The 25,902-nt window shown below is 40.3% G+C and overlaps 1 protein-coding gene across 2 annotated transcripts in view; it reads right to left on the bottom strand.

Annotated features, from left to right (window-relative positions):
* Window positions 1–1,078: 1,078 nt before the first annotated feature.
* b3gnt2b (UDP-GlcNAc:betaGal beta-1,3-N-acetylglucosaminyltransferase 2b) overlaps window positions 1,079–25,902 on the bottom strand; it is a 33,481-nt gene continuing 8,657 nt past the window's right edge. Inside the window, exons 2-3 of one of the 2 annotated variants that reach the window (XM_084077226.1) lie at window positions 16,137–16,282; window positions 1,079–7,309 (exon numbers count right to left, since the gene is read on the bottom strand). In XM_084077226.1, the coding sequence (XP_083933352.1) occupies window positions 6,081–7,274 (1,194 nt within the window). In that variant the 5' untranslated portion in view covers window positions 7,275–7,309; window positions 16,137–16,282 and the 3' untranslated portion in view covers window positions 1,079–6,080. Of the gene's footprint in view, window positions 7,315–16,136; window positions 16,283–25,902 lie in introns of both variants that reach the window. The other variant, XM_084077225.1, reaches the window with a different exon arrangement.

Genomic DNA, 25,902 nt, shown 5'->3' on the forward strand with positions numbered 1-25,902 from the left:
ACGAGTGTACATGCAAGCTGTGCAAGGATCCTCTCTGTACTGGTCTGCAGTCTGCACACTACTGCTGCCCTCTGCTGGTGGAAGGTTGCAATAACACTAAACAAAGAACCCAGGCGGTATAGTATAGTTTGTTGATTACTTTTGATGCAGTAATGATATTTTATCTTTTCCCTTTTTTTTAAGGTATTAAAAAGGTCTTAAAGGTCCTTAAATTGTCACTTCACTGTCATTAGGGGACCTCACCGGGGTCCCGACCCACAGGTTGAGAACCACTGATTTAGGGCACTGACCACTGCATACATAGCAATGTAGTATTTTTGTATGCAACAAGTGCATGAAGGCCAGTCTTTTCTGTCTCTCTCTCTACAGAGATTCTCAACTATTGTCTCAAGAATCCAGTAGGAGAAGGACTGCAGCTGGTTGTCATTAAAGTAGTCCAACCAGGGACCAGAACCAGTGCAAAAGGCAAGGCTGCAAACTACTTACAGCAATTGAATAGAAAACTAACAGTACGCTGGGACCTAAAGATCAGAGTTGAAAACCATTGGTCCAAGGTCAATGGGATTAGGGTATTATGTTTTGTCTGTTTTATATGATGTGGTCATTTATTTGTTTTTATTTGCACAACAGTTTTTGGATATTACAAACTAGATGAACCTTCAGTGGTTGCACTGTGCATGGAGTCCACATATGAGTACGGTATTTAATAAACCTTTTTATTAATCACTAGTTAGTCTGTTTTATCCATTAATGTAATGTTGTTTGGCCTTTTTGCTTTTGTGAATTCCTGTATGTTGTCTTCTTATTAAGGAGTCACGTGTGAGATGTAAATCTCAATGTGCTTTCTCTGGTTAAATAAAGTGTAAAGAAAAAACTAAATACAAAGTGGGTCCTCCCGTTATCAAATCCCAATAGTACCTTATTCCTGTGTCCCGGTTGCATAAGAGTCCATTTGGTTACGTTTGTACACTCTAGTCTGGAGTTACAAACAAATAAACACTGAGGATTTTACCAAGTTGTTTCAAAATGTCACACCACCATGAAGCCTTAAGAAAAACAATTAAACAGAACTTACAAAAACAGCAAAATATACTTTATTGAAATAATCAATGACACTCAAAGTTATAGAAAAGTAATCACACGTGACAAGGTTTGAGAATATTTTACACAAACATACACATTTTTGGTATACATACACTACTATTTCATTAGTGCAGAGAATGTCCAAAATCCTTACACAGAAATTACAACAGGTGTCTGAAATACCCAGATATGACATGAAGGTGAATGACAGATGACTATAAATATATAGTTCTAAATATGGGATCATGGTTTCTGGATCTAACAGCTAGTTTAAGAGTTAAACATTCTCTGAGTCAGCAATTAAGGAACTTATAACATGTCTCTCTCAGTGTTGCAAAGGAATGATATTCATCAGATATGGCTGGTTATTTTTATGCAAAACACAGCCAAGAAAAGGCTTTCAATGGTATTATCCTCTGGGCAACATTCTAGGACTAAATTACATCGTCAATGTTGGCAAGATAATGACATATTCTGCACTTTGACTCACTCTTAAATACTCCCGTCTAGTCTCAATTGATGTTGTTGATGATGTTTTGGTGTGCTGACATACAATTTGCTCTAAGTCTTATACCCTTTGGACAGAACTGACTGAGTCAATTATTTTTTCTTGTCAATGGCAGAAAACTCTGGAGGTGTACAAGTATTGTGACATTTTGTTGCTCTGTCTCAAATGCCATTCAGAATATGCACAGTAAAAGGCTCAGTGTTAATTTGTAAATGTTATTTTAGTGTGTAGAAGTTGAAAAGCTGAATATGACAGCGTATCTGTTTAACATGACTGATAAATGTTCAGAAAATAGTACATTCCTTGTCAAAACAGTGAAGTGAAATGACAATTTTACGAAAAGGAGAAGGCTGTAATCCCAGGCCATCAGGCAACAGTAAAAGTGTCCCTGTAAAAGTGTCATGTAATGTCTGGACAATGGTTGCCATTGGTTACAAAGGGTATGCCACCAGTAAAAGGAATATTTCAATGCCATCACCTTTTCCTCCCCGTTTAAATATTGAGAACCACTCATTTATGAACAGCGACAGGGCTTTCAAATCACATAATAAAAGGGATACATCAGAGTGAAAGAGGTGAGAGCCTTCGAATCATCCCATTTGTTGTCACTCCTCTGACATACCGAAGTGTCCCTAGTAATCATTGTCCAAAGATTCTGTGGCAGGGGCACTATGATCTCCATTTGGCTTTGTTTTCTGCTGAAATGTCTGGATAAACATGCTGGGGCTAGAGGTGGAGGTTGAAGTAATGATAATATGCAGTGAAGGAAAACAAGATAACTACTTTAAATGACTATTTCAACTTGTAAACATTTCATTTGAAGGTAGTTTAAGTGATATTTTATTGTTAAAGTGTTAAATAGCTCTATATTCTGTTAGTACTCATTGCTAGACTGTTCAGTAACAGGAGTTTCCTTGTATCGCAGCTCTTTGGTAAACAGAAAACACATTTTCAGGTCGGGTCCAATTTTATTCAATCAGGAGAGAGAACTCACACACAGGATACAGGGTAAACAAGTGAATTTGAAACTGATGACACCAAAAAATGACCAGACAAAATTGGAACTGGAACACTATAAATTCTAAGCTGATAAATGGGCAATCTCTCATGATTGGCTGAAAATGTATTTTCAATTCATTAAAGAGCTGGAGTGACGGGGAGACCCCAGTTACTGAACAAACACTCTATAGCAATGATTACTATCAGACTAAATAGAGCTTTAACCTTTTAACAAAAAAAAGGTTACTTACCCTACCTTTAAGAAGGATCCTCAATGTAATCTTCATTTTTCTAACTGATCATTTCCTTACCGGAATGGGGTTTGAATAGTACTATCAGCAAATAGATTTTTTGAGTGTTTGACATTTCTGACAAATAATAAACCCAGATCTGTAAGAAACCAGCTGCCATATGTAATTTTATGAAGAAACCAGCTGTCAATCGACCATATCATGGTAGATTGGGTATCCCAAAAAAACAAAACAAAAAATACAGAGAAGATATACGGTCTAAAAAAGAAAAGTACTGGCATGAAGTATAATAAAGCTGCTGCTTATTGGAGCTGTTAACATACAGTATATGCATCAACTGTTACAATTTGTAGTTAACCAACCTGACCAGCAGGTGGCAGCCTAACAGCAGTCCCCTGGCCACATGTTACAGGGAAGATGTCTTTTTGTGGGCCAACCGGAAGTTAGCTCTGCAGATTTCCAATTGAAGTTTTGCATTGGGTTTGGGATAAATTACTATAAACGTAATTTTCTGCATAAAAGGAAAACCCTAAATAAAAAGCATAGGAAATCTGCCATGGGAACCCATTGCAAACTCACTTCCGGATTTTCGGGCTATAAACTGTAACATTCTATGTCAAGGCCACCATTGGGGGTCATGGCAGGGGTCAGCTCAAATTAAGTTTACTCAGTCGAAGACTTTCAAACTGACTTAAAAACAATAACAATTTTTAAATGGAGAACAAGAACTTACTCCACGTTGTGTTTTGGTAAAAAGTGAATTATTGACAATTCTAATCCCTGGTAAAGACAAACACAATGTTAGACATTAATAGTCTTTTTGGACAATTTAAAGCCTAAACTGTATTGGACCAAAAAAAAAACACACCAGTGTATTCTAAAATGTCCTCAATGATATGACAATGCACAGTGTAATGGGTGCAGTTCAAAAACTCAAGAGTCAAGTGTTGGATGTGAAGAAGTGAACAAATCATTCCATGTCGATACAGTATGTATATGTGCATTTAATTATATATATATATATATATATATATATATATATATATACATACATATATACATATATACATACACATACACACACACACACAACCATATATATATTACAGTATATTATCATATATAATTTATATATGCAGCATTTCGTGACATATATTACAAAAACTAAAACAAATGTGCGACAAAAGGCAAACAGCCAAGAGCTTAACCTGACAACACGATACCTCCACAATACTACTTTTACAACCACATTAACAGCAAAATTGCCAGACCCCCAGAATGCAAAACAGTCAGTCAAAAAAGTATGGAAGCGGGAGTTATGAGCTTGGGATGTGAAGCTGTGTTCAATGATTAAAAACCAAACCCTTTCCCCCTCACTGATAACGTAAGGAATAACGTAAGGATGTAAAAGTGTAAAAATCACCAACAGATTCCAATGATTAAAAAAAAACATGGGATTTTCTATGTATAGCTAGGGTTTGTGTGTGGTAGGTTAAAATAAAAAAGTCACTGCACTTTGTGGAAAATATGCATTTTAACATTTATACTGGCATTTTGCATGTGGGGGAAGTGGGCTTTGACAAGTTATTAAAGCAAAATAGACAGCATATGGATTTCCGTACCAATCCCAAACCAAGCCCAGACCTGCTGGGCTTAGCTAGGCAAGGCTCCTACTCTCCTTTTTCCTCCCTGAAGCTAATACTCTCTTCATCCACCACATGCCTTAAAAAATTCATGTGTAATTAGTCTCATTTCCAAAAGAGACATCCATCATTTGAAGACAGAAAAAAAGAATGGTGTACGGATTCAAATATTGTGAAAATGTGAGGAGAATCATTCCAAGATGCAAAAATGCCACTCGATTTTGATTGCAGGATGTTATGCTACTTTTCTTTTAAATGTACATTAACTTAGGTTCTTCTTGGCAATGCTTTACACACACTGGAATTTCAATATCTAAGAGATTGAATGGTTATCTTGAAGTGGTTTGGAAAGAAACTCACTAAATTAGAAACACACGGTCAATGAAACAATTTTATATCGGTCTTTCTCAGGGGATGGCGTGTGGGGCTAGGACAGAGAGAAGAGCGACTAAACACTTATGGGAGTGTGGATGGGAATAGGAGCACATGCGTAGCCACAAGCAACCATTAAGCCAGTGTCCACTGGGAGCCCTCTTTTTCTCAGCATTCAACGGAAGGCCTTTGGTAAGAGCTGGCTCCTGCTGTCGCTATGAGACTAAGCAAAACAGGTTTGAAGCCCAATGTTTTTTTGTTAAAGTTCTGAAAAAGTTTTGACGCCCAACGGCAGGAAGACAGAATGCAAAAACATGCTAATCCATTGAGACAACTAAATTGAGTGAAGTTCTAAATGCATTACAATAATGAGAAAAGGAAACCAGCAATATAAAAAAAAGAGATCTCCAATGGACACATAGCCTAATGCCTGATTTAGTTACGCGCAGGTGTCGGCACCAAAAATAGCCGATCCACAAGCTCACAATGCGTCGTGAGCTTGTTGATCGGCTATATAAGTCAAAGTCTCATTGTAATACAGCATTGACAGGCTCTACTGGGGAGCCAATACACAGTGTTAAAGCATCACAAAGGCCATATAAATAGATGTAATATAAATATGTGCACGCAAATGACAGACACGCTCACTTTGGATGAAGCTAGTTCAACATTAACAATAAAGGACAGCAGTTGGGTCTACCAAAGTCTGACATCAAGTGAAAATACTATGATGGCCTTTTTTAACAACAATGTGCAAGGCAATCCTTATTTTAAGGGGTGCGATGCATTTATTTGCCTGCACTAAGAAGGCAGGCGACCCAAATTACCATAAAATATATATCTTAATGACATAAAGCTGCCAAACGCATCCACAAAATAAAATAATGTTGGCCATTCAGACATATCAGCTGATATAGGCCAGTACCACACAGTTGCCAACAAGTCGGACCCCAAATGACTTCTGCAGGGCAAGCTTAACGTTTGTTATCATAGGTATCATTTCCATCAGACACAAAATGACTCCTACTGGGCGAACCTGGCCATTTCAAACTAACACAAAATGAATGCATCTTGCCAATCTTTACCATTTTAGTCTGACAATCTGGCCAAATGGCCAGAACCCCAAATGTTGGCAGCTGTGCAATCTCAGCCACTGGACACAAAATTAATACCACCGGACAATGTACCCAGTTAGTCATATCCAAAATGGCTAACTCTGGAATGTTACTGGCAGTTTAAGTCAGGGTCACTGAGCCAAGCCCAGATCTGTATCATCTCCTGTGGGGTCCTGGGGTGCACGAGCATCAGACTCTTATAGGCACAGGGGTTTGACCTGTACTTCTCCTCTATGTCAAAGGTCCTGAAGCCCTTGTGTTTTTCTGGCGCCAGGCCTAGTTTCCTGAGGCACATGCCTGTGTAGACATCATCTATGGGGTAGAGCGCCACGTGCTCCGATACATTGTACAGGCGGGCAGCCAGATCACCAGAGTACAGGTACCCCCCTCCCCCGGCATACGGAGGATACGTGCCAACGTACATGCTGTCTGGGATGAAGTACTTGACCTTCTTGTCACGGTGAGGCCCCGCGTTAGTGATCACATCACCCACAAACAGGTCCCTGGCCTTAGGTCCTGAGAGACCCTTGAGAAAATCCAGGATGCGGTGGGTATTGACGAAGACGTCGTCATCCCCTTTGAAGATGTAGCGTGCCCCCGAGCAGCGAGTCTGCACCCACTCCTGGAACAGCACCTCTTTGACGGTCAGGTTGAAGAACGAGTCCCTGTAGTCCCACTGGACGATGTCCCGATGTCGCTTGCTCTCGTAGCGTAGCATCTCTGATAGATCCGGGTGGTGGTCGAATGGGGTGGCGTTGCCGAGGAGGAAAACCGTAGCCACTGTCTGATTGGCCAGCATGCCCGCCCGTCCCCACGACTGACGAATGGCCTGGCGGCGGTCAAAGTGCGAGGCCAGGGATTTGACGGCCAGCAGCAGAAAAGGTGGGTCCTGGCAGATATGAGGCTGGTCCACCAATAGTGGATAGGAACGGCAGCGCATGTAAAGCAGGAAGTCCTTGAAGCGGCCAGGTAGGGAGTTGTAGTCTTTCACCTGGGTGGTGATCCTGAGGTCAGGCTGGCAGGGGTCAGAGTTCAACCCTGTGTCGTTAAGCCAGTCTGGCATTTCGGCAGTGCTGTCATTTAAGATGAGGATGGGGTTTTGTTGGAGGTCTAGAATCTGCTGCCTGCGATTCCAGTAAGCATTGTTTGGCAGCAGTTTGGCCCAGAAGCGTTTGGTAGGCACGCGCACCTTGTTGCGGCCACTCTTGTCTTGGCTGCTGTTACGCGAGATCAGGATGAAGATGAACAGGTTGAACATCATCACCACCACAAACACCTTTAACCTTCCCCGCAGCAATGCCATGGCAGCGATGAAGGCCCGCCTCCGCCGCTCACCACCTGGACTGGACACGAACACACACACACACACACACACACACACACACACACACACACACACACACACACACACACACACACACACACACACACACACACACACACACACACACACACACACACACACACACACACACACACACACACACACACACACACAAGAATAAAATGTTATTATTGTCTCCGCCAGGAGACTATGTTTTCACTTTCCGTCCCCCCCCCCTCGGCCAAGCTAACATTGGTCAAGCCTCACGTGACACGTGACAATACGTTGAAAGAGTGCGCTCTGATTGGCTAGTGAGACGCATGACGTATAGCGGCCTATAAATAGATGTGTTACTTCGGAGCGCTGCGGTGCGCGTTCCGAAGTGACATCAGTGCCATCAGCCAAGCTAACATTTAGTGGTTACATGTCACCTTTCCGACAGACGGATAGGACACTTACACAGACAGGGCGGATAGGACACTTACACAGACAGGACGGATAGGACACTTACACAGACAGGACGGATAGGACACTTACACAGACAGGACGGATAGGACACTTACACAGACAGGACGGATAGGACACTTACACAGACAGGACGGATAGGACACTTACACAGACAGGACGGATAGGACACTTACACAGACAGGACGGATAGGACACTTACACAGACAGGACGGATAGGACACTTACACAGACAGGACGGATAGGACACTTATACAGACAGTGTGTCATGTTACTATGACACAGTAACATGTTCTATTTTTTGTAAGAATTAGAACATAAGAATTAGAACATTCCCAACATTCCCAACACAAGTCTGCTGGCGGAGACTTGTGCTCCGAGGAGCACATTTTCTAGTTTATTATGTTATAAAAAAATGCAGGTCTGCTATAACACTCTACGTCAAAGCTGAAGCTCAAGTCACAGCATTTTACTGATTTAAAAGAAATCTTTTATTCTGCACTGTAATGTTTGTTTTATTTTATGTTATTTTTTATAATGTGTTTATTTTGTGTCTTAATGCTCCGTTTTAATCTCTTAATGTTTATGTTTTGTATAAAGGACTTTGAATTGCATTTTTGTTGAAATGTGTTACACAAATAAACTTGCCTTATGTCTACACACTAGGTTAATTCTAACTAAACAGATTGTTCATTCTAACTGAACAATCTATGGGCACAACTGAACAATCTATGGGCACAGAAGTATTTGATATGTCTATTATCTTTCACAGCGGAAAGATAGGGTACACAGAGGAGGAAAGTATAAATTTAGCATGCATATCAAATTAATTTAGAACATGTGGGGCAGTCGTGCCCGAAAAAGATATTAATGAAACTATCCAGCGTCCAGAATTCCTCATGGGGCCTAAAATAAAAATTGGGCAAATTAACACTTTTGGGGGCAAGATCAGAACTGTTCCTATGGTAAAGAAACAGAGATTATACAACACCATGAAGATGGAGGAAGCAGTGGTAAGGAAGACAGCTCCTTCTACAGCATTCCAATGGAAATATGATCTACAGGCAAACTTGTGAGCGAAATACCACTCCCATATGAACATCATCACAACAATGACATATACATCTCTCACGACAAATTACTACCTCACCTCTCCCATCAAGCATACTTAATATCTATGAAGTGACTGATATGCACTTTGACAATACACCACCGATACTACACCTACAGCATCAGATCCTATCTCTCCCGTCACAGTAGCTGTCTCCCAAATGGCGTAATAGTGAAAGACAGACACACCCAAAAGAGAGTTTGATCCAGATCAGTTTTAATCTGATCTGGATCAAACTTAGTCGATATGTAATGTCAAGACCAGCACTACTGATTGTTTTCCTCCATAAAGTTGGTCCGGAAGTTGGTCACAGCGCAACCGTGCAAGGTCAAAGTTCAGACCTATGCTTATATACGTACATAGGTCACATTTAGAATGACCCTAACAGAGCATGTGGTGGTGGTGTAGGATTATCATCCTCCAGAACCACATGTATGCCTGTTGGTCTAGGATGAAAATCTAATTCTCCCTCTTAACCTTTTTCTAGCTAAAAAAGTAAACAAATCAGAGGGCAAGTGGACTGCTAACTCCTAAAAACTCGACTCCTATGCACTCCTTTGTTTGTTTGTAATGTTGGTGATATACCCTAGGAGTGAAGCTCATGCTGTGGGTGTGTGCATTCATTGTACTATAGGTTGCACAGCAGCTAAATGCACTTATCAGGCACATTAGCAAATTAGTGAACGGTACATTCCTGCATGGTTAGCATTATCTCTCGCTGTCCAAGAGTGTGCATGTTAACAATTAGCCTAAGTAGTCATATCCATTAAGACAAATAAACTAGACTATATGGCTTTTCCCGAAACTAAATACCACAAAACCATTTAGATAAGCATGCACTGTACAAAGTTCACTTAAGGGGTGTCAACTTGGTTTATTACATTGCCCAACAAAGCTTATGATTGAGCTCTTAAAACGAAATTCACTGGTAGGATTAGCCTAGATAAACATAAGAAGAGGAAGGAAGAATTAGATAAACAGCCTTCTATTACATTTGCCTAGTGAGGTTCAGACAGGAAATGCCACCCCTTGTGCCAACTTATTTTGGGGCTCTATTATCCAGCTGGTGTCGAAGCCATTGGTAAACATTTGTCTGTGCCAAAAAGGGTCTGGTCAACTGAGTTGGATGACTTGTGGGTAGGTCTACCTTGATGATGACAGCCAGTAAAAAAAACAGCCCACAAACAGACCTCCACTTACTGATTGATTTTCACAATCCAATTGCATTGTGGCTCATGCCAAGGACCATGCTAGGTCTATTCAATTTAGACTACCACCCCTCATTAAAACATTTTGAATTACCTTTCCTAGTCTAGACCACACTAGAGTTAAGTGGTATAACAGTAATGGAGTGGTCAAGAGATGTTTCTGTAGTCTGAAGCAGCAAGTTAGCACCTTCCTGGTTCTCTCGACTAGACTAGCCTCAAAGTACTATGGTGGTGGGTACTGCGCTGGGTACTCTGACATTAAGTACAATGGGTTCCCAACCTGCATCATTCGCGGCTTGCATCATTCCCGAATAGACAGAGCCTGAAAATGTCTTTTCTGTTTACTAAAGAGCTGGAGACACCCCTGTTACTGAACAAATACTCTATACCGATGACCTACGTAGTTAACACTTAAAAATAAAAATATATCACTTATGCCAACTTTTACCCAACAATGTGGGGTCTATTCAGCTTCATGTACTTAAGGCTAGAATGTTCTATTGGTCATGGTCATATTGCAATTAAGATTCCAATTCTGTTTTGTTATACAGCAGTTATTTCCATCACGCTGTACTGAATGCAATTTCTCCATTTGATTCTAATATGTAGTAATGTAAGAGAGCTATTCCAGGCCATAATAATAATAATACTAATATTATTACTAATAATAATACATTTCATTCGTCTATGTAGGTTGTCCTTGGACAAGCCCTCCAACAGCGTTTTCAGTCATCTTGATCCTCCATGCATCTGGCTAGCTCGCCAGCACTTTCTGCCCCTGCATCTTTCTTTAGTACGTCCACATACATTGGAGTGGGACGCCCTCGTGATTGATCCCTGTGTGTTGGCTGACTTAGCTCCTACAGCACCAGTTTGGTGGCTGGGGGAGCGGTGTAGTGCACTTTTAATTAAAGCGGTAAATCTCAAAGTGCTACAGAGGTGAAGGAAAAAACAACAACCTTGCTATACCGAGAGCCATTTCAGCTGCCCCTGGTCATTTAGCAATAAAAGGCCGTTCTATTCTGTTTGCTCTATGTACTCTGAGCAGCAGAGGTGTTCCATTTCACCATGCTATAGAGAGAGAGCAGTTTCCACTGCCGCTGGTCGTGTGGTAATAAAGACTGAGCACTGTTCCATTAGGGCATTTAGCTGACACGTTCCATCCTGAGTTACTTACAATGAGTGAGCAGGTAAGAGAGTCAGTGTCTAGTTCAAGGACATGCAGACAAGACAAACTGGCTGTTGATGGACACACTCACTGTCCTTTATGGGGACTGAACCTGTGACATTTTCGATACGTGGACCTTGCCGCCTGTGTTAATTTCCCAATTGTTTAGTATGACATGTTTAGAAAGCATGATGAAATATGGCCTTGCCAACGATAATGAAGAGATTTTAAGGAAGCCAAACATTTGAGGGCTTTATTGTCACCTGGCTGGTACCTGTTCCAGCCTGATAAATTTTAATAAAAGAAAAAGAAACATGTGACGTTGAATGAAGAACGGAGCAAACACAGAGAACAATACAGCCTTTCACCACATGTGGTTCTGACTCGGGTTTCTCCATTGGAACACTTGCACGTTCTGCGATGATAACATTCTCCTCTCTCTACCTCTGCCTTTCCTCTTTATATATCCGCGTGCCTGTCTGTTTCTGTATTAGATTTAATTCCTTGAAGCTTTTTGCTCAGAGAACCTCGACAGTGGCCTCATTTATACAGTACATGAGTGTCCTCTGACTTTGACACAAACGTAAAAATCTAGGACAAAAAATGGGGTCAAGAACTAATAGAAGTTACATTCATGGCATGACATTCTTTTTATTTCTATGAAATTGTAATGTCAGATATGATAATACAACACGGTTTTGTCTGTGATTATAGTTATGCCTCCTCTGAGCCTTTACTAAGAGCCTAGAGGACATCCGGTCACTAGGCAGGTCTAACCATGTTCTCACCTGTCAGCAGTCTGTCAAGAGTAACTATTTGTAAATCTAGCATGGTCATGTAGAAAGAACCATGTACGGCTCTGTCCACTAACCAAGCCTCCATCTACAAGTGTTCTCTTGTTGTGTTTAAAGGGAACACATGTCTGATATTGAGACATGTATTTGCATGTGGCAGTCTGCGAGAGCTCTCGACTTTTGTTAAATAAATACATTGATTCATTCCACTCTACCAAACAAAATATCATTATTAATATGTGAAATGTGACGTTAGAAGGAAAATCTGTGTAAACGTTAATATGCAAGTAAAGAAAAAACATTTAACTGGTATGCCACAGAGCATCAGAGGAAAATGACCACAAACTAGCTAGTAAGCCCAAAAAGTCCCTAAAATAAAAACATAAAATGGAACCTGCTACAACAGCTCATTCAACAGCTTGTTATTTGTTACATCAGTCTTTCTAGTGCTGGGCCACAGAGTACAGGTTAATCCCGGGGAAGATGATGACTTGTCTTTAATTCATTGATATTACTTCATATCATAATACGCAGTGGATTTCTCAATCAGCTCCAAAAAAGAATTACGTGAATAAACTAAGTGAAAAGGTTGGTGACGTGATTTGAGGTGGGTTCTCTCTCCGCCACGCTGTTGCCATTTCCTCTTACTGCCTCAATGACTCTGTATTAGGTTTCTGCTCGTGTGCCTCCTAGCAACATCTCTGCAACACAGCCATGCTGCCTCCTGTTTGTCATCCCCTCCCCTTATTTCCCCGCTCTCTCCTTAACCCTATCCGTCTCTTCCCTTCTCATTCTCCTCTTCTCTGTCATTCTCATCTCCCTGTCCTGTTCTCTTTGCCTCTGCCCATCACTTTCCTTGAACTCCTCTATCTGCCTCCCTCTCCTTCCCTCAGCCTTTCCTAACCTCTCATGCTCCTTGCATACGTCTCAAACACCATGAAAGATTAACCAAGGCAAAGTGAGTAACACAAAACGGATTCACGACAGATCTAAGCAATAACATATGAAAGGTTGTGCTATCCTATGAACTACTGGCACTGGAGATGCAGCTGTGGGTCACCACAGCAGTGCAAATGCAGTATCTCGTGGTATAACACAACCTTGAGAATGTCATTGCCTTTATATCATGTTTTTTTATCATTGTTTTCAGCAGTACAGGCTCATGCGGGTGGTCTGGCATGTTTGGCCCACTAACTATGACTCATGGTATACTTGACAGTACTGCCGACCATTTTCCAAAGCATTTTGTGGTTTGTTTGATTTTCGGGGAAACCACTACTGGATTCAGTTCATTACAGTATGGAATGAACTGAATCAAATCAAAAACAACTTGAAAACTTGCTTGAGATGGGAAATCCTACAAACAAAATATAACTGTATGGCTATTTTTTGGTCATGTTAACGTTTTAAAGCATGGTTTAATTTGAAAAGTCTAGCCTAAAATAGCCCCTGGAGAAAACATGCATTTCCAAAGAAGATTGACCTATTAACCCCATGCAATTACGTTTGGCCAACACTGACTCAATTATTCAGTTAAGTTTGGTAATGTTTTAATAACTTTGGACAAAATATAAACAAACTGAATCTAAAATGAATGGCAAAATGATCTATGTTTATATACTATTAGTGAATAGACAATGACATGTATTGATGTCGGTATGGTTCTATACCTAATTACCTCTCTCAGTGCCACAAAACGAGTTATCCCGAGTTTTTTCTGAATGCCCTCAGTGCCAAGAACAAAAAATCCTGAGTTTAAAAAAATATATATTTTATTTATTTTTTGGAAAAGAATGTTCAGAACCCAAGACATCGTGATCCGAAGATTTGCTGCTCCATTCACTTCTTGTTTAACTTATTACTGAAAAAGGCTGTATCTCCACTCCTGAGCACTTTTTTTTTTACTTAAATTTTTTTTTTGCTCAGGCACAGTATGAACATATATTTTTATTTCATTGGCACTGAGAGAGCTAAAGACAGAAGCTTTGCTTGTTTTGATTTAAATAAATATTTTGTGCACCACCGTTAAGAAAATTGTGTTAGGAATTAGGCTAATTACACGTAAACAAGGCAGAACAATACTGCTAAAGTTGCTGTGTAACAGACAGTGATGTTCTTGAGTAAAATGTGGTAATCATTCTTATAACCACTTCAACAAACATGTATGTTATCATCACCATATATACACTGTATCTACGTACATGGGCGGCGACATTACACACAAAACTGGGCGGGCTCTTTTTGTTGTTGGCAATACCGTAATTATAACTCTGGGAATGTCTCTTGTCCAATGGTAAGGCATGGTAAGAACTACAGTTTTAAAGGCTAATATTACAGGACTCTACAGGTAGTGTGTCCCTGTCACTCTCTCCCTCCCTCTCCCCCCGCCCTGTCATATATTTCCCTCACATGTCCCCTTCTTGTCTTTCCCTCATGCATGCGTACAGTAGCACACACCAAATACATGACTTGGCATACGCAAATACCATACATACCAGACATACCACACAATAAACTAAATGACCTTGTATGCCTACAGTAAACGTATTGTATGCTTTGCACTTGCACATAAAAACATAGTAGTGGCTAGTCTAGCTGCAGTTTTAGTCATAAACACATTGTGAATGTATTCTTGGAGGAGTATAATGACAATAATCATTAACATTTGTGAATACAATGGTGCAAAACAAACATGCCCAAACTAGGCCTGAATACTGAGTAACTCTAACAGACAGATGGTGGAGATTGTCTATTCCATCTAACATCTACACTACGTGCGTGCTGTCTTCCGGTTTGGCTACACAATTAACCATTTGAAAAAAAGAGGGTCAAGATAATGACTACCGCTTTTCACCCCAAAAGAACCCAAAACGAGACAGCCTCTGTCCCACATGAGTAATTCTCAGGGCTGTGTAGAACCTCTGACCTGGGAGACAATGTTTTACTATTTTCATTACAGCTGTCCAGTGTCCACATGCCATCTCAATTCCCATCGCAATCACCGAAACCAAGTTTCCCAATGGCGCATTGCCAGTATCTCAATGTTCTCTTTTAATAACCTAATGACGATAATGGACACTGCAGATTGCAAGCAGTGCAGTGGCATAACGCACAAGTCCAGATGGGCCATGATGTTATCCATCATCGATCACTGTGGAAAAGGCAGGCCTTCTAAACCTCATTGATTAGATCACAGCAGTAATCTACTGGACAATGCCAGGAACTGTTTGATGAGTCTTCATGTTCAACCTGATAAAAGGTCATATGAGGTAAGGCTTTCTATCTGAGTGGGGGGAGGGGTGGAAGGGTAGACAGCAGAAATGTCACCATTTTAAGGTGTGTGTGTGTGTGTGTGTGTGTGTGTGTGTGTGTGTGTGTGTGTGTGTGTGTGTGTGTGTGTGTGTGTCTTCAATTGTTTGTGAATGTGAGATATCCATTTTATACTCTTTTCAATTACTTGCAATGTCATGTGTGGTCACAAGTCATATTCTTAGGTGAGACATTACATGTGTTGCTAAAAACTGAAATTACTGTAACCATCCACATTATGATTGTACACCAGATCTGAGCACAGAGCAGTAAATAGAAACCAGTTACTGCTGGAAGATTGGTATAAAGTTGAATGTTAATGATGGGAGTGGTTGGAGTACAGAGTGGTAATAACTGAGCGTCATACTATCGAGGGGGGTTTACAAACCGCAAGGGACAAGTTAGCTTAGTTAGCTTAGCATTGCTACCCTAGCAGTGTTGGTAACGACAGGCAGGCTACATTAAAAGATGTAGCAGCAAACATGAACAAATTACAAATATGACGATGGATATGTCTCCATACAGTCATTTATTTCCATCATCAAAGACCATGGACTTCCCTGTCAGCCCCGATATGTCCACAGAGGCAACCCACATAACACCACATGTTTATTATTTACCTCTAATGGCACGTCACTATGCCCCACCCCCAATATATAATTACATTCATAAAACGAAGGTTAGAACATTCGTTCGGAAACGCCACCGAAAGTCTGAACCCTAATTAATGGCTTCAGGGGCAGCCCTAGTGTGTGAGTGTGTGAGTGAGTGTGAGTGTGAGCTTACCTTTGCAGGTGAGGGGTCTTCAGGTATTGTTGCTCAGGTGTCTCCTCTTGGTTCCCTTACCCCATACTGAGCTCAACCCCCTCTGAAATAGCAGCCAATGGGGACTCAGGAGTCAAGTAAGGATGGGAAGGGACCAGAGGAAAAACCTGTAGACAGAAAGACAGACCAGGCGTTAGCGGTCTTACGGTGCCAGTAAGACTGGACATAAAGTGTAAACTGTAAACAACAATACACAGCGAAAGTGAAGAGAGAGAGAGGAAGAGAGAGGGGGAGAGAGGGAGAGAAAGCAAGAGGGGCGGTAATACGGTAGAGAATTAGAGGGAAAAGAACAATGTGAGAACAGAGCGAGAGAGACAGAGGAGAGTGTGTGAGTGTGTGTGTGTGCGTACGTGCGTGCGTGCCTGCGTGCGTGTGTGTGTTGTAACTTATTTGAAATGCTTAAAACAAACATCCTTTTTATTGAACTGCCTGTCCTGTCTTTGCAGGAAGTCAAAGTGATTGTTTCAGTTGCTGGGCCATGCAAAACAAAGCCTGAGATAACCTCTTTATTGTTGCCACTAGCCTGAAATGGCTGTACTGTAAGCACATGACAATAACAGAAAAACAGAAAAACATGACAAAGAAAAAAAAATAAACCTGTATACCTGTATATACGTTTAGTACACTTGACCTTTTTTTGACCTTTTTCTTGACCTTTATTAAGATTGTTCTTGCTCAGAGGCTTTCCATAAATGTGCTAACACGGTCAGTCCCAGTGCAGATGGCCAGCCAGCACAAGACTTTCAGTCTCCATTATAATATCTTTATTCTTGAATCTTAGCGGTATCTCTCTATTCGTATCTGTATCCTGTGTTCCATGCCTACCGAGTTGCCACGGCAAAATTATCTTATCTACACTCCCTCCTAGGCTATAGCGGGATGGTTCCCCTCCTTGTGTAAATTAAAGTTAAAACTCAATTAAATTAATATTGGGGGGACGGTATATTTACACCCAGAGTCTCGCCAGCCTAACCTGGGGATTACAAACAGCAGCCTTCTGGTCAATAGCCAGTTTCTCAAACTTTAACCAACCTTCACGCAACCTCTAGCCCACAACTTGGCTTGGAGTGTGTGTGTGTGTGTGTGTGTGTGTGTGTGTGTGTGTGTGTGTGTGTGTGTGTGTGTGTGTGTGTGTGTGTGTGTGTGTGTGTGTGTGTGTGGGGAAAGAAAGTATGAACCTCTAGGCTGAGGCTCCATATTGTTTTTTTTTCTTTTAACACGGTTTGCTACTTAATCATTAAGCCAGTGTTTTGGTCAGAGCAAACACAAGGGCTCAACAAACTGTGAGGAGACATGACCTCACTGTGAGTGGGTCAATGTTCAAACAGTGTGGAATGATTAACTTAAGATTACCCAACAAACAAACACATACATAATATACTGTCTGTCTCACACAGACAGACAGACAGACAGACAGACAGACAGACAGACAGACAGACACAGACACACACACACACACACACACACACACACACACACACACACACACACACACACACACACACACACACACAGCCTCAGTGGATTCAGCATGTACATCACTGATCTCCTACCTGTCTAAATATAACCTTTGTTTGAAGTTCAGACCTCTATGTTTGCACTTTCCAATTTCAAACAAAAATCACTTTTCTTCACATGCCAACAATTTTTCACAACTTATACTTCCCCACCACCCACACACCATAAAGGCCCATTCATGGGAAAATGGGAATGGATCTATACATTGATTATCAATGCTTTGTGATTCTGACCTTGCATTTTGCATTCCTTACCAAATGTCTGTAACATCACTGACACAGGAATTTTAGCTCATTTATTTAAACATATGACTAGGCTCTACTTTTGCTAAACCTATCAAATTTAAATGCAAACAGTATTTTATTCAGTTAAATTCAGCTATAATCTGTCCTTTATTCAAGCTGATATTTAATAGGATTGTTTTAATTTCATCTGTACCTATTAGAACTAGAAGAAATATGTTTCGCTCTGTATATTTATAATACGATCGGCATTTGTGACCTCGGCCTCCATGTTTTATTATTCTAAGATGTATTGCCAATTGTGTGACAGCTAAATGCCAATTCCTACATTGTTGCACAACTTTATGATTTCTGAGGTTTTGGACAAGAGATTTTTAACGGCGCTAGCCGCTCTATACCTTTAAGTATAGAGCGGATCCTGCTCTATACCTGACTTTGTCCGTGTTCACCGTCAACGTTCTGATTGGTCAGACCCGTCAACAAAGTGATTGGTCAAGCTTCACATGACACATGGCTATAAACACATTATAAACACATATCGATGACAAAATGTATCAAAGGCGCCGCTACCTTCACACAGGGTGTGATTTTTTGTATACGTTATGTAATATCTGTCAAGTGTCAAAAGCCAAAAAAAAGAATAAATAAGTATGACTTCACTAATAACTGAACTGGAATGAGACATCAACTAGCTTTTTGCACAGCCAATCTCAAATACCAACCAAATATATATCAAGTATAATTATTAATAAAAGGTAAAGTATGTAACATTATACATCAAAGAGTATGGTTGATTGAAGGTGCCAACAGTTTCATTGGTCAGCTGAGACCATCGTCTGGCAGTCACAGACTCTCATTGGTCAACTGAGACCTTCAGCTGGCACAGTCAAACTCATTGGTCAGCTGAGACCTTCAGCTGGCACAGTCATACTCTCATTGGTCAGCTGAGACCGTCATCTGGCAGTAACAAACTCTCAGAGAAACCAGAGATTCACATACGCAAGTCACTGGAGGAGAGCGTGGGAATCTAACACATGCATACAGTGCGAATGTGTGTGTACACACATACTATACTGTAAACACACAGCTATGTGTGCGTCTTTGTGCATGTTACTATAAATTGCTGTGCATGTGTGTGTGTGTGTTACATTTCTGTGTGAGTGTGTGTTCTATAATTGCTGTGTGGGTGTGTGTTCTATAATTGCTGTGTGTGTGAGTGTGTGTGTGTGTGTGTTGGTTTACACTGCATGTCTGTCATTCTGGGTGAATTCTAAATATAAATGTCAGTGTAATCTATATATATACACACACACACACACACACAGACACACACACACACACACACACACACACACACACACAAACAATGTGTGTCTAGGTGTCTCTGAATGTCTGTCAAAATGTGTGGAGGTGACAGCCGATAGGGAGACTACAGGAATACCATGGTCTGAGTCCTCCACATAGGTTCAAACACAGACAAGAGGAGGGACAACAGATCGAGAGACATCAGTTTACAGACAGACACGTCAGACCAACCGACCACTAAAGTGTGTCGTTGTTTTGTTCCCCAAAGAAGAGAATCCTGGTGTGTCCAAATATTGCGTCCATCCAGTGGCAATAGTGACTATTATTTCCCTTCAATTTCAACACAATAATGGGGGTACCGGTACAATATCCACACTGGGTGTAATAATATTATATTATTTACCAATAGGCCTAATTATTTGTTTGTTTGATGTACTACACTACATGTGTGGGGTTTACCGCATGGTGGGAAATCTTGATTCTGCCAGAAAACTTGTACATCAACAACTGCATTTCAAGCAGTGCACTGTGAGCTCAGAAGAATATACTGTATATAATTGTAAAATATATATATTTTACTCTTGTCTCTCTCTATACTGTATATATATATATATATATATATATATATATATAAATGGCATATATCTCATGCCATTTAACCCAGGTCTGGCAAAAAAAATAAGGCTCTGTAAACAGTGGGAAAGCAGTGTGGGAGTAATAGACACATGATGTGAAGAGAGACCCATTGCCACAAATAACCCATGGCGTGAGAGGAGGAGAGGCACGGTCTAAGTTTTTTTGTCTGTACTCCAAATATCTAAAGTGGGCAGGGCACCAGTATTGACATGGGCTAGGGGAGGGCTGCTATCACACACTCTTCGTCTTCTCACAGAAACCTCACATCATCACAGTTATTATAGTTCATATTTTTTTTGTTTTTTTTCCTCCCTTGGTTGTTTTAGTTGATGTTTTTCATTTCATTTGAGTGAGTTTTCTAGTTTGTTCAGCTTTTACTGTTTTAGTTTAGTTTTTATTATTTTCAGTTTTGCTATTATAACTTGTCAGGGGTAAGATTAAGAATACAGTAAAAAAAATCACTTTGCGAATCACTTTGCGAAGGAAATTGACTCAGGAAATGTTTATTGTTTATTAGGATCCCCATTAACTTTTGCTCTGACAAAATCAGAAGCTAATCTTCCTGGGGTCCAAAACATTTTAACAAAAACATTAATTACATCAACTTTACAATCACTATAATCTATCTATTCTATATACTAAGGCATGCAGACATTCCAGTGTCAATGATCATACTGTATGCAACAATGCCTCCTCATGTTGTATTGACGAACTTGATTGCTTGTTTCTCACCTCAAATGTTTTCAGATACATATGTTAATGTACTGTCTAAGTTTAAAATAGAGTAATACACCGTCCGGCCGTCACCTTGAGTTAGATAAAGAACGTAGTACCCCAAGAGTGTCAGAACGTAGCACCCCAAGAGTGTCTCCCTGATGAAAAAAATCTGGTATGTTTGAAGGAACATGAGCTATGGGAATCACACAGGTGAATTAAATTATGATTCATATTTATTCATAAGGGCTTGCTGATGTAATCACGCAGTATGTTTGCGTTTGACAGGAAGTAATTAAGATTGGACTTCACATTTTTTGGCATCTATTCATGTCCTCATTATGACTACAGGTATGCTCTAAAATATATAATATATATATAAATATATATATATTTATTTTCCTTTCATTAGGCTTCATGTAAAGCCTAATTTCTGGTTTGGTGTGATGCGAGGGGGAATGACAGGCACATAGCTTTCTCTCTGGTGGGTGGAGCGATAGAGAAGAGGGGGCTAGGCGCTAGGTTTAGATGCTAGGTTCTTGATTTTCCTGAGGCACTACACGGTCTCTATGCATTGATTTGATGAATGCGTTTACCTTGCTTACTGTAAGTCACTCTGGATAAAGTCAGCTAAATGCCTAAATTGTAAATACAATATCAAATACAATGCCAGCTAACTTTTTTTGTGGCAAATACTATATGTTGAGAAGCATAAGAAATAATTGATAAAAAATAAAACCTAAAACAAAGATTATTTTTAACCCCTTTAACAACTTAAACGCTTATAGACCCCTTAACAGACGACGTCACACTGATAAGAACCAGTATGCGTGCAACCAGTATGCGCTAAATGAAACCCATTCTATCAGCTCTCGCCAGGACGTGCCACACTAGCCAACACACAAGAGGGGGTTGGGGTGTGCTGAAACTAGCGCACCCCGAAACAACAGGTTGGAAATTGATTGCGTGAAACAATCACCTGCGCATCCAGTCTCAATGTTAGTAAACAATTAATTGGTCTATATATCGAGTTTACCAGGGCTCCAGGGCTTTGTACTTTGTCTACTACTTTTCCCCCCCCCCAAGATATCGTCGGTGAAAATAGGAGATATATCTGCTATTTCCGCTGAATGATTCCCCCAGAACACTAGGGTTCATGTGGTTAACGGATAAGACTATTATTACTGTTGTTTGCTTGTAATGATACGAAGTGAAGTGTCTCCTATGATTGCACTCATACTGTAGGTCTGATATAATCTGGATAATAGGGTGAGCTGAATGTTAATGACAAATAACTGGGGAAATAAACAGCTGATATCACTGTACAAGACACAGTTGAACACTTATTGGTGTGATATCTGTGGAATAAGTACTGAGAAAGAGTCAAGACTATCAGCCAATGATGTGACACGATAAGGCCATAACAATACATACACACACAAGCACACTCGCTCCCAAATCTAAAGCCTTTCCTGACTACAAACCTGTCCAGTTACACAAACACCCCGCACACACAGATAAGACTGATGTCCTGGAATGGAATTCTTCATTATCGAAGACCTCTGGTAATCCAGCTAGCTAATGTAAGCTCTAGCCAAAGGGACATATTGTACTAGATCTGTCATCAGCCCTCTGTGCATGTGAGAGAGAGTGAGGTAAAGACAGGGAGGATGTTAGAGACAGAGAGAGATAGTGAGAGATATAGGCAGCTTGTTATCGTAGAAGATAGTGGCCAGAGATATTTATTTCACCACTCGTTTGGTGATGCTGGGCGCGGTCTCAGTAACACAAACAAGTCTAAATCTGGTAAATGACTCACGATAAACATGTCGTGTCAGGAGTCTCCAGGAGCTGTGTGTCATTCAGGTCTGAATGAATAATGCTTGCTTGTGTACTTAACATAACAGAGGCAAAACGATTCCCCATTTGAGAACATACAGTACAGTATCATACTGGAGGAGAGAAAATTGATATCAGAGGATTAGATATCAAAGTGACACCTGCACATCGTTAGAAAAAGATCTATGGCTGTAACCATCATGGCAATTCAGTTGGTGATTAATTGTCAGACTAATAATTGTGATTAATGATTTTATTGTGTTTTTGGCAATGATCACTGGAACATGCTGTATGCAGTAAAAAAAATGTGTTTGTCTTTTAGGCTTTGTAACAAATTGCACAGCGTAGATATTTAAATACACAAAGAAATGTCCGACAATGATCGCTCACAAGCTCACATGTTTAAATATTTCAAAAAATGTATGAACATTTCCAAACATTTTCGTTGAAAAAGATTATTTAATTCATCTGCATACACAGATGAATTGAAACAATTATGCAAAAATAATTGCGATTAGCTACATAATTGTGATCAAGTAGTTATGTAATAATTGTTGTGACAGGCCTTCTCTATTATAGAGATGATATATTGAATGATGAAGTTCACATGAATATTTTCTACTAAAAAATGAAGGACAGGGTGGCTGTGCAGTGTACGGTTGCACGTTTGAACACACACTGAACACTACATGGCCCGACTATATGGCCATATGTCTGTGGCTAATGTATTGGATCTATGACAATGCAGTTTGCACTTGAGCTTTTTGCACTTTAGGTAGTTTAGATCTTATACAATGATTTTATTAAGCAGCTTAGTTTCTAACATATAACACTTTGACATTGAGTTTTGAACGTGGTATTCCTGAGACTGTGTTGGTTTCTAGCGCACAATGAATTTCACGTGCCTTTTACTTGTAAATGGTATTGTTGACAATAAAGTAAAGTTGAACCTTGAACACAGTGCTCAAATTCAAAGGTACAGGTATCACAGTTCAACCTGTGTTTCTGCACAGTTCAACCTGTACATAAACAGAAGTACAATGTAACTATTTCTGTCTCTGGCAGCATGAGTGGACTGCTAGTACATGACTACAGACTGTATAGACAGGTTTCCTGTTAGTAAACATGAGAGGATATGACCGCGCAGAGGAGGGGGAAGCCTATAGAGGGCGCCATTACCCGCAGCAGCTCTGGTCAAATGTCCATTCATAAAAGAAATGATCTTCACCGGGTTTAATGAAAGTAGATTAAATTATGCAGTTTGTAATACCTTGTTTACTCAATAAAAATGATTTGTGGGAAGTTGGATCTGTTTGTATATAATAGCAGCATTATGCCTATTATGCCTATAATAGCAGAATTATGGCTTTCTAACTCCCGAACACAACAACAGAGTGAACGGCGCAACAATTCGTTTCCCCCGAGCATGCGCAGATTGCGCATTCTGCTCTGTGATGACGTCGCGCGGAAACCCGTCTATTGCCTGATTCTGATCTGCTATTTTCACATGCAACACTTGCGCAAAACTAAGTATAGAGATCAATCAATCAATCGAGGCTGGAAGAATGAAAGAAGCACCATCTGTCTGATGTGTTTGTATTCCGAGTACCACCCTAATGGGTTGAGTGCATAATACAAATGGATGCTTAAAAACATGGCGCCAGTGTTGCAGCCTTTATGGTACAAAATGTGTACAGAAGTCTGACCAGTTGCAGCTACTGCAAGGATGCAAGTGGGTTCTCTAATTGAGGATACAGGCCCTCAGGGCAAGACAAGACAACATCCTCCCACTAACACTGAACCTCAGCAACACCAAATAATTAGCCTGCAATAGGGAAGGCTAAGAAAAACTAGGAAATAAGGGAGTGTGCGATTGTGTGGTGAGGGGACTGACAACTGGTCGAAAAGATAAATACATTGCTTAAGCTAAACTCACATACTGTCATATAGTAGTGAAACCCTTCCACTGATTTCTAATCAAAGTCTAACCCTAACACCGACCCATGGAAAATGAGGACCAGTGAGGTCCTCAATTTCCAGGATTTTCCTCCCCCTTCTGTCCTTGTGAGGACATCTGGTACTCACAAAGAAAGTATAACAACAAACACACGTTACAGACACAATGATGATAAATGGCCACGATGATGAATTGCTGCAAATAGCCACCATATTAAATAAATAAGAGTTCTGTGGTCTTTGATGGTGTAGAGATCAAGACTGAACAAACAAACAAACAAAGTGTAGCTGCTCTGTCCCTCCAAACTGTCTTACTCTTTCTCAATAAATAAAAGAAATAGGCTTTATTCTTCATCTTCGTTTTACAATAATAAATAAATGATAATAATGATAATAAATGTAATCACATGAAAAAACACAAAAGGAATAGTGGTTCCGGTATATAAAACACACAGTACGTAGGTTATGGCTATGTTATAAATTGTAAACAGCCAAACAAGCATGTTACAACTCCCTGGGTAGAAGGCAGGAAGAAACAACGGGATGAGAAGAAAAGTGGTGACTTCTGAGCAGCTCTTACTCTTTAACTCTTTAATTTCACAGTGTTGAAGGAATAAACAACCACTTGCATTTCATCCTTTATTTTGGTAGATATACCTTCTTTCATCAGTATGGAAATGTGCACCATCTTTGTATGCATTTCTAAATTAATTTCATGTTTAACACTTGCTTTTAGTGAAACCTAACATCTATTATTATTAGGCTAAGAAAGGCTGAGACGGCCTTTGTCATAGAGGTCAAAAGTTTCACATTTGCTTGCATGGTATTCATTGAAGTAAATAGCTAAATGAATACCATGCATACTGGAAAGATTTATTTATAATACATGCCAATACTTTAAAGAAATGTCTTATCTGCAAGCTAGCTAAATATTACCTCTGGTATGTCACTGTAACTACAAGGTCTATTCAGGACTTAATAACCAGAGACTAACCAGAAGACTTTTTACAGACATACTATTCTTGTCATATTGTATGGTTTGTATTGATTTCGGCATGGCATGCCGCTCCACGTGTGTAATCCTTCCGTTTCTGCATGTACTGCTGGCTCTGAGACAGAGTTGGACCTGTTGCTTGCTGGATAGATCGGACTAAATAGAGAGAGCAGACCTGAACTGGAAACATGTGACACTTTCCGGTTCAAATCTGCTGCCAAGCCAGTCAAACAAAGCTATGGGAAAATGAACTGGAAAGGAAACGGGTATGCCACCTTAATATCTACCAATATCTCTTCCCTCGTTACTCGTGCTGCGGGGCTCCGCGAGCGGACAGTACTAGTAGGCTGCAAATGATAGAGCTTTTTATTACATCTTTGCTCTGATAGTAAGTAAGTTAAAATGGTCTTAATATCAGCGTAGAAAACACATTTGTGATTTGAACAAGCCTAGCTGACTCCTCATAGGTCTCTGCACGACAAACCTTCCTCAGCAAAAGTCCTACACAACACTACATGGTTTC

The sequence above is a fragment of the Gymnoscopelus microlampas genome (genome assembly GCF_963454915.1).
Source record: "Gymnoscopelus microlampas genome assembly, chromosome: 13".
Lineage (NCBI taxonomy): Eukaryota > Metazoa > Chordata > Actinopteri > Myctophiformes > Myctophidae > Gymnoscopelus > Gymnoscopelus microlampas.